Below are 10,579 nucleotides of genomic sequence, written 5' to 3' on the forward strand. Positions count from 1 at the left end.
TCTCTTTCGCTTCACTCTCTGGTCAAATTGAAGAATAATAAAAATAAATCATTCTTTTAAAAAGAATGCTTTCTTGGCCTAAACAGTGATTTCTTTTTTACTCCTCCTAATTTGCTACTAGCCTGGATGGAAGTCATAAACGCCTGAGGCTGTATCCCTCAGCATTCCTGAGGAGGCTGGAAGGAAGCAGCCTGGTAGTTATCTTCCTTTCCCAGTAGAGCAGGCCCGTTATTTAAACATAGCAGCTGCTACATAAAATAGACATGAAGCACCTGGGTCAGACCAAGCAGTGGCTTGCTTCACACACTCGAAGAGTTTTTTCTCAGAATTTGGTGAGAGTCCGCAGATCGATGACCACACCCTCCTCTGCACTGCGCATGGCACCGGCCTTACAGGCTGGCATGTTTTCATGATGCCCTTGCCCAAGGAAAACAGCAAGGACAGCACAGCCCACCTGCAGGGCTCATGCTGTCTGAGAGGTACTCAGCTGAAACCATCATAGCACGCCACACCATGGTCGATTTGGGGGCAATAAAAGACTTTTTTGGCCAGTCACGGTGTTGGTGTAGTCATGCAGTGCTCTGTGATGCTGAAGCCATATAGGAAGTCCTGTATCCATGTCCCATGGCCTCCCTGAACACCCAGGGATGCATACATGCCTGTGCTTCCGCATGGCTGAGAGTAGACTGTGATTCAAGACCCCGTTGCCGGGCAGGGGGTGCCTCTCTCCCTCCCTCTCTCTCTCACACATGGAAAAAATGATGAATGGAATTTTTTTTAAGTCTTATTTCCATAATGGGTGTTGCAGTACTGCCTTTTCTTTCAGCGGCATCTTCCTAATCACTTTACAGTATCTCTTGTCCCATGATTTCCCCAAACTCCCCATCACTGTGAGCATTGACTTCCAATATGTGCTGATCGTGGATGTCTTGAAATCTGAGGATATTTTTACCCTTAACCTCCCTCGTATACACATACGCACATAAGAATCTTGGCCACAGAAAAAGGACACCGATTCTGTTATTCGCAAAGCCAACGAGCTGTCATTGCATGAGATTCAGCGCCCTTGGAAGAGGAGCTAACTGTAAAGACGTAGGCCCACTCTGCATGATGGCTTTGTACTATGCGTGTTTATAGTATTATAAATTTCACACTTCCGTATTTCTGCACTTACAAGGGCTTAATCATAATGAATGCCATTTCTGTATTTTTCTTCAGGAAGAAAAATTACCATTTCCACATGGACTTGAGTTGCAAAATTATTCACAGAAACTGTGCAGTTCTGCTCCTGCTTTAATGGCTATAATGATTTCTTTGTAGCTTATTCAAATAACATAATTTATGCTTAAAAATATAACACCCTTAAAGTGTACTTCAGTGAACTTGAGTCTAGTTCTAATAGTCTTAAGAATTAAAAAAAAAAAAAAAGTTTAAAAAGGTATAATCCTGGACTAGCAGGTAGCATGGAGGTTAAGGTGTTGAATCCTGCAATGGCTGACTTTGCAGTTCAAGTCCCAGACCTGGTGACTTGAAAATCACACCAGGTATATTTGCGTATGTGCCCAAAATCCCAAGAGGAGACTGGAAGAGAAGGGTGTGGCCATGCTCCCCTGAGAGGTGATTTCTCACTTTTTTTTCTGTCTCTGGCAAGCACACATGCCATATAGCAAAAAATAAAAATATGTGTTAAAAAAGGTATAATTCTTTCTTTCCCAAATAGAGTAAGTATAATATCTATGCAAGTTTATTCATAGGCTAGAAATACATTATTTGTTTATGAATATGAGTGATTTTTCCAGTTATAAGAATTTATTCATCTGTGGTTTTAAGTTTTTCTTTTTTTAGAGAGATTTTTTGCTATTGGGCATGTGTGCTCAATGGAGAGACAGAGACAGACATAAAGCAAGAAGTATGGCCATCCCCCTGGGGGCAATTTCTCACTTTCCCTCTCTCTGTCTCTGGCAAACACATACACCCTACGGCAAAAAACGGGAAGAAAAAAGAGTAGAACACTAAATAATTATATATAATTTACATATACAGATAAGACATGTGCTTTATATATGACATTTTTAATTGTGGCACTTCTGATTTAATCATTGACAGAAAATTTCCAATCTGGACACCTAAATCAAACATTAGCTTTGTTAATTGTACAAATGAGAATATTAGTTTTCATAACTCTTCAAATTTCTGCCAGTGTTGTCTATAAGCTCATAAAAGTAATCCCCCAGTATGTAATAGGTTCACTTAAAAGTTTCTGTGTTGGCCATATGAAACTCAGGACACACTTTGTTATAAATCATGGTCAGGCTCTAGGTAAAAAATGGCCAGATCATAGACAGGAAGAAAGTTGAGAATCCTGGGAAAGAATTGTCCAGAGTTAAGGAAGTAAAAGTGAAAGAGTTATAGCAAGACCTCTTCTTGTTTGGTATATAAGTAACTTGAAAAAAATAGGGAGAAATGCAAATACACAGGGTGTTCAAAAAGGTTCACGGGAAATGCATATTATGAAAAATTACGGATTTCAAATGTGTTTTGTGCCAAAATAAACTCATGCTTTAATTCCCTTTTTCCCTAGTATACTTTAATGGGTAAATTATGTGGTATCTAAATCATATTCCAATGAAGCTATTTTGTTTAGCTGAAGAAATTTTAGTTTCTTAAGGTTAAGAAATAAACTTTGCCTGACCTTGGGACCAGCAGATGGTGTAATGGTTACGTCACTGGACTCCCACGCAGTCGACCACGGTTCCAGTCCTGGACCCAGCGGCCTAAAACTCATGCCGAGCACGTGTATGTGCATGCCCAAGATCCCGAGAGGAGAATGGAGAAGTGATTGTGGTGTGGCCATCCCCCCTGGGGGGTGATTTCCCACTTTCTGTCTCCAGCAACAGCACATACCCTAGAGCAAAAATCTCTCTAAAGAAAATAAATAAATAAATAAACAATAAACTTAACCTGACCTCAAGTCATCTGCTTTTACCTATCCATATTTTATGGATGGATGAATGTATCGACAGAAAACAGGCAGATCAAGTGACAAAGAGGAGAATGTAGGCGCACTGGAGAAGTGATTATATCAGGTCGTCCGGAAAATCATGACATTTTTCTATGCAAAAATGCATCATGACTTTCCTGATGACCCAGTAGATCAAACCTGCATTACAGATGTAGTCTTCATGGGCCGCGATATAATAAATACTTTCTGGATATGCGACGTAACGAATGCATTAAAGGACCAGCCAACGAACTCTTTCTTTCCTCCCTTGGCCAATAGGACCGCAGAGAGATGCCCAGGCAGCTCGAGAATTCATCCTGAAGATGTTCGTGGACCTGAACCCAGACAGTGACAAAATTATCTACTCCCACTTCACATGCGCCACAGACACCGAGAATATCCGCTTTGTCTTTGCTGCCGTCAAGGACACCATCCTCCAGTTGAATCTGAAGGAGTACAATCTAGTCTAATTGTGCCTCCTAGACACCCACCCTCCCCTTCCCTGGTGGGCTATTGAAGATATACAAGAGGGACTGTATTTCTGTGGAAAACAATTTGCATAATACTAATTTATTGCCGTCCTGGACTCTGTGTGAGTGTGTCCACAGAGTTTGTAGTAAATATTATGATTTTATTTAAACTATTCAGAGGAAAAACAGAGGATGCTCAAGTACAGTCCCAGCACATTTCCTCTCTATCTTTTTTTTAGGCAAAACCTTGTGACTCAATGTATTTTAAATTCTCAGTCATGCGCTCACAAAGATAAGAGTTGTTTTCTCTCTCTCTTTCTCTCTTTTTCTTTTCTATTGAGTAAAACAAAGCTGATTTCCCCTTTTCCTAATCCGCGCCTCCTTCCTGAGTTTTCCCAGGTTTCAATGGCCTTTATCCTAGTGCCATTCTTGGTCAAGTTTTTCTCTCGAATGATACAGTCAGGACAATGTCATTCGATTTAAGCCATCATACGTCAGCTTAATTTAACAGTTTGTAGTTTTTGCTGAAGGATTATACGTATTAATACTATGGGTTTAAATGTATTGCTCTGGATACACACATAGAGTTTCTTTTTTAATCTATATATTGTCTTGTCTCACTCTGGACTGGGACAGTGGATGCCCATCTAATGGTTAAGTGTCATTTCTTTTGGATTTTTACCTTCGGCCATGGCTTGATTGCTCAGAGAAATGTGCAGATGTCAGTAAGGCAAGGGCAAAGACAGACAAGGTCCTTTTCTTGAAATGTCATGTGCCATTGTCTTCCCTCCCTTCTTTGCCTTTTGCTTATTTTTCCTCCACCTCTCTTTATAAATTGCAGATGCCAAAAAATATGCCAACAGACACTACATTACCCCAGTGGCTGCTACCCAGAACCTTTTCATAAGTTGTTCTTTTTTTTTTTTTTTTTGGTTCAAACCGTCTCTCTTTTTTTTCCCTTCGTGTTTGGGCCACAGTTTTAAAGTGACTTTTATTATAGGTATGTGTTGCCAAAGCTGGCTTTTTGTTAAACAAAATGAATAAGAACTTTCGAAATGAAAGCCGGTGTCTTAACACATAAGGGAGTAAAGACTGTGAAGCCTAAAATGGCTGACTGAGAATGAACCGGTGACACCAATTGCCAACAGTTGGTAACTGTCCATTTGAGTCTCATGGTCCATCTTTTCCTTTGCCTCAATAGTGCATTGTTTAGTGTCCACGTCCCATGCTGAGTGTCCAAATGGGCAGTGTACAAAAGCAGCCTGTGTGGTTTACATGAAATCTGCTTGTCTCCTTGTGTGAAGCCAATTTCACTTTTTTTTGTATTCTTTAAGTTCAAATAAGTCTGCCAAGCGCATCGGTTGATAGTATTATTCTGACACCTTTCATTTGCAAAATCCAAAGTTATTACCAGTTTACCACCTTCGAGATCTTCTTAGACTGGTGACTGGATAAGCTGAACTTAAAGAGATTTATGGACTTACAAGTAACCTCTCAGTGTTCTACAGAACATGTATTTACGTAACTGAACCTGCTAGGAGAGGCATTTGGAGTTCTGTGTGTGCAGTTTTTCAACAAATGCAAAAAATACAGCACATGTAACTGAACCTGCTAGGAGAGGCATTTGGAGTTCTGTGTGTGCAGTTTTTCAACAAATGCAAAAAATACAGCACATGTATTGATGAGCTTCTGTCCAGCAGTTTGAGTTGTAATGTGATTTAAGAAAATAAATTCTCCTAGTTTTAAAGCTGCTGGGAAGTTTTGGGCCAAGGTGCTGGACTCATTCTAACTATAGAACTATTTGGCAGTAGTCAAAGCATCCATAGAAATCACTCTTTCAGAACGACAGAGGGGAGAGAGAACATGAGCGCCCCACTGGATGAGCACCACAGTTACTAAACAATGACAAGATGTTCTCATTCTTTGCTCTCCCAGCCACACACAGCACAGGTTACTTTTCCCCCCTTGCTCAGAAAGCACCTGTCATTTCATTTCCTTCACCTGCCTGTAGGTGTAGTGCAATTCCGAATGCTCTAATCATTGTGCGTCTATCTCTCTCCATCTGGCAGCCTCCATACCGGCTTTGTAATCATTAATTTTTTGGCAGATTGAATGTGCTGTATTGATATGTATCTATGTAATTGTATGTCTTATAGCTAATTCACATTTTGAATAATGTTATTTTATTTACTTTTTTAAGAGAGGAGAATGTAAATTTGTCAGTTTATTTCTGACTAGGGATATTTTTTTCCATTTAGAGAAGAAGAAAAACAAAAACCTTACTATCGTACAGAGCGGTACTAGCATCGTGCTGTATAAAATCATTTGCACATTCCTGAGTAGAGGTATACTGATTCTAAGACCCAAAGGTAATTTCATAGCAAAATACATATAAAATCAGTCGGAGCTTTTATACAAACATGGAAACCAACTTTGTAGAACTTTTGCCACTTGATCTAGGATTGGAATATGAGCTTTTATACACTTCATATTCTTCTTTGGCAAATGCACAGTTTAGCATTACCTCTCTGATGGCCTTTATTAGAAAGGCAGTTTTAGAAGCTATTGTGATCCACTAAGGAAATGTTTTAACAGCTAGAGACCACTGCTTGCCTGAAAGGGCGATCTTAAATTTGGTGCAGCAAAAAAATATAAAATAATAAAAATTAAAAAAAAAAAGTCAACAACAACATTGGAAGGCCTACAGTGTGTATAGAGAAAACCTCATCACAAGATCTTAAGTGTTACAGTTTTAGGGAATCAAGATATTCTATCTAATAGAGCTATAGTAGATGTAGGCGATTAAACCTGATCTCAAAGCTCGAAGCAGCTGAGCAAAACAGGGAAAGATTGTTCTATTTGTCTTTATGAAATTGGAATGGAATTTGCTATGCAGAATTGAGGTTTGTAGCTTCGCTGTTCTTCCTAGGGTGCATGACAAGATCCCTTCTCTTGAGAAAGGAAAAAATTGATCACCCTAGCAGCAGTGATGCATAGAAACCTAATCGTATCCACACTAGTCAATCGAAGCTAAAGGATTTTCTTTTCTGTTTCTTTGTTTGGGGTTTTATTGAAGGGGCTGGGGCGGGAAGGGATTCTTTTCAGTTTTGTATAAAAAACAAAGTTTACTCCTGCTTTATATTATATTGTGATTGCAAGCGTTGTAAGCGTCTGCCACTGAGCTCCTGTTGTTGATGCTCTAGGTAATGGAGCTCTGTGGCGAGTTTTATGGTGACTTGGGCATGTCTTACTCAAAAACACAGAAACCTGTCTTCAGCATACCAAGGCAAGCGGCCATTTCATGACTCACTTAACACATTGCAGTGTACCAGTTTACAGATGATTTTTCCCTTTTTTGCGTGACATGGCAGTTCCAACCCACAAAGAATCCTTATTTGTAAATTGGAGGTTTCTACGATGCCTTACAGAGCTTAAATTCAAAGTTTGTGCCTCATCTCTGAAACAAAGGGAAATAACACACCCATTCAAAAGTAAATCAATCCCCTAGAAGTTTCTTGTTTTTGTTTTCGTTTTGAACATTTCCATGATAAAGAGCTCTGTTGAATGTCATGAATAGACTGGAAAAACCGAATCTTGGGAACCTGCATATGTTGTTTACTAACAGTTGACATCTACAAAAGGTATTTGAAAAACACCTGAAACTTGTATCTTCTTTTCTTTCGTTTTATTTTGTAGATTAAGTAGCCAGCCTGTATTTGACCAAGGTAATCCAGTTAAAGGGCGATTTACTTTTTGTACTTCAGACTATCTTGATCGTCAAGGTGTGCGAACTGTAATTTTGAAATTTATACTGCCATATGATTGTAAAGTTTAGTTGTCTTAAGTTAGAATTGGTGAAAAGCTATTTATGCTGGATTTGGATCAAAATTATTTGCAAAAAATAAAAAAAAAAATGGGAAGAAAGGGCTGCATAACGAGACTGCAAGACTCAGATACCGGTTGGAAATTACCCTCTGATTACCTTCAGATTACCCCCGATTTCCCTTTGTTTTCAGTTTCTCAAACAGAACGAATGAAATGAAATATAGCAGAATGTTAACCCGTATAAAAATAAAGTGTACCCAAATATTGTAATGTATATTGCTGCTCTTCTTAAAATTAAATAAGGGTTTAAAACCACTTAATTGGTAATGAACAACATCTCAGTTGATACAAATAAGGTGTGCTTGGTATACTTTAATATTTTCTTCCATATATTTTCTTTGGTTGGAAACACACACACAAAAAAATGAAAACTAGTAATATTGTACGTTTATCTATCTCTACGTATTTCCAGCATATGTAGCGTTAATAGATCTGTCCTGGTAACTGTGTCTTTGGTTTTCATTTGGGTTCCATCAAATTAGGAAAAGAAATGGCTTAGTTGTATATGATTAGCTAGAGATTTTCAGAGCCAGACACCTGCTGTTTAGTAGATAACTTAGTACCGAGTTGAAATGTGTCTTTTGTTTTTCTCACAGAATAACAAACCATTTCCCGCTGTCTACTCAACTACCACCGCCCTTTCAATAACTCTTCCCTCTAGAATCATATGTTCAAAGTATACATACACACCTAGCACATAGTAGGTGCTCAAATACTAATTTCCTCCTTACCTTCCTTATCTACCATGTATTTTCCATTTCCCCATGATTCCAACCCAATAGGAAGTGACATTTACATGTTAGGAAAACATCTATTGGGTCACATTGGATCTTACTTGGATAAAGGAATTCTGACTTTCATATAAGCTTTTGGTAGAAAAAATAATAACAGGCAGGAAGGGATTCTTGAGTAGAGTATTTTTACATTTAGGAAAAAAAGATGGAAACTTACCATGTAACTTTGTCCAGGTTACTTTCACTGAAGCCCATGTTTTTGGTGGATTTCTTTTCCTCAGAGAACTCTCTAAATGCAACTTCTTGCTGGATTCCTTCCTGTCATCATGTTGGAAACCCTTACTAGACCTATGTATTTAGGGAGTTTTGTCAGAAAACATTTTTAACTTGCAGTATTTCAAAGAATCATATTTACTGTTCTTAAAATGTCATTCAAATGCATGTATTGTCTATTGTTGGGGGATGGGAACTAGTTTTGCAAAAAACACCTAATGTTGTATAATAATGCCCCAATGATCTTGCTGGTTAAAAATACAGTATTTTTGGCCATAATTTTGTACTATAGTATTCTTCATTCTTGAGTTTTGCTTCCCTTGAAGTTGCCTAAGCCCCTCTCAGAATGATTCTTTTTAGAAGGAGTCTTAGATCACATCTTTTCTTTCTTAAAACATTTTATAGTACATATTTGTTTTCCAAAGTAGACAGATTTAATGATTTCTTAAAAAAACACACAAAAATCTTTTTCTGTGTATAATCTGATCGATTTCCTATAGTGGAAATATCGTGGTAGTATTTATCAGATTTACTCTTTAAAAAGAAATATGCCCTAGTTTAGTTTATAATCAACTGTTTCAAAATGTAATTGGCTACTCTATAAAGACATAAGGCAATCTTCTAAGTAGTAGGAAGACTCCTCGATTTCCCACCTGGTTCCCTAGATAGCCCATTGGACTAGAGGCAGATGCCCAGCTTACACCCATGGTAAGTGGGTTGGCTCCACACAGAAGAAAGATTTGACATAGGTGCGTCTGACCTTTAAAAAGACACATCTAGATTATTGAGACCAGTTAAAAACTACCTTTCCTCCCAGTAGGAGTTTTATGCTGCTGGATTGATGGTAACAAGTGTTTTCTAGAAAAGGTTTATGTGGGAGCTTAAAACTGGGCAGAGTAGAACCTGTTCCTGTTACTTGTGATCCGAGTCTCTCCCACTGGCAGCGCAGTGCTTGCTCAGGGAGTCTTGTGATTTCAGGATACGCTGTTCCATCCACATACTTTAGAGAAGAGAGTGTTATTTCTGGTGTAAGGCTCTCTTACACGTTAAGGGGCCATTTATGGTAGATGGTGTCCCCTCTGTCTTGCCCTAAGGGAAGGATGTCACTAGGAACTGTTTTTTAGGACAGGCCTGGGGTGATCAGTTCTCATGCTTGTCTGCTGAGCGGATACACACCGGGGAGAGGAGGGGAAGGATCCATCTTTGTGGCTTTCAGACCTGGGCTTGACCACTCTAGGACTGAGGTCAATCTCTCATCATCTTGAAGACTGCTCAGCCTGGAGGAAAAAAGGGAAAAAAAAAAATGAACATTATTTGGGCCAAATATTTGAACTTGACCTTTTGACTCCCTGAGCAGATCCGCTCCATCAGACTTACTCTGTCCTATATTTCTGGAAGCAATAAAACTAGTTGGCCGGAAAGCTTCTCGGCCTCGTTCTTTATCTTTCTTTCCCTCTCCTATTTTCCCGTTAGGTTGTGATACTCTGAGCCACCTCTTGAGAGACCGAGTAAACCATAGGCAGAAGGGGTCGCGGGGAGGCGTGATGCTAAGGACCAGCCATGGTGCATTCTATAATGTGCACAGAGCAGTTGCAGATGGTCAGTGAGCCGGGTTTTTGCTTTCCCCTTTTGTTTAATTTTGAATCATTGCCATCCTCGTCAGTGTTTCCATATTTAAAGGCCTTATTGAAATGTGATCAGGCTTGCAGATTGGAGGCAGTGGTTGGTTGATTGTTGGTCGGTTTCTGGCTAAATGATCTATGTGTTGCCATCCTTCCTTTGTTTCATTGCCATGGCTAATTAAGACGGATCCAGTTATTACAAGGAACTGAACACAGGCCATTTTCAGGGAGCCTCATAGACCCCTGCGAAACAAGGCCCTGTTTATGAAATGCAAGTCTCGGTAGAATCTAAGGTTCTAGGAGTAAGAAGTATTACTGAAAAGATTCTTTTGAATTCTTATGCCTCAAGACTTGAAATTCAATCAGTGTTGATTTTTCTCTCTTCCTGCTTCCCTAAAGTAGTCAAAGGCCAGAGTGTTTTTTCTGTATCATAAGTCTGTGGATAAAAATAAGGCAATTTTTTAAAAGAATTATTTAACTTTATTTATTTATTTATTTATTTATTTATTTATTTATTTTAATTTGAACACAGAGGGACAGAGAGAGAGAGAGAGAGAGGGAAAGTGAGAAAGCAAGCCTCCAGGTCCAGGACTT

The 10,579-nt window shown here is 38.9% G+C and overlaps 1 protein-coding gene and 1 long non-coding RNA gene across 2 annotated transcripts in view; one reads left to right on the forward strand and one right to left on the reverse strand.

Annotated features, from left to right (window-relative positions):
* Window positions 1-4,268, forward strand: part of LOC102468263 (guanine nucleotide-binding protein G(q) subunit alpha) — a 214,820-nt gene extending 210,552 nt beyond the window's left edge. The window contains exon 6 of the mRNA XM_027770679.1: window positions 3,281-4,268. Within this exon, the coding sequence (XP_027626480.1) occupies window positions 3,281-3,471 (191 nt within the window). The 3' untranslated portion in view covers window positions 3,472-4,268. The remainder of the gene's footprint in view (window positions 1-3,280) is intronic.
* Window positions 4,269-4,385: 117 nt separating this feature from the next.
* On the reverse strand, window positions 4,386-8,639 carry LOC106734584 (uncharacterized). Its single transcript, XR_001370153.2, has 2 exons — window positions 5,080-8,639; window positions 4,386-5,002 (listed from the first exon to the last, which is right to left on the reverse strand). It is a non-coding gene; the product is annotated as an uncharacterized LOC106734584 (long non-coding RNA).
* Between the last annotated feature and the right edge of the window lie 1,940 nt (window positions 8,640-10,579).

Source organism: Tupaia chinensis, unplaced genomic scaffold (assembly GCF_000334495.1).
Source record: "Tupaia chinensis unplaced genomic scaffold, TupChi_1.0 Scaffold000147_1, whole genome shotgun sequence".
NCBI lineage: Eukaryota > Metazoa > Chordata > Mammalia > Scandentia > Tupaiidae > Tupaia > Tupaia belangeri.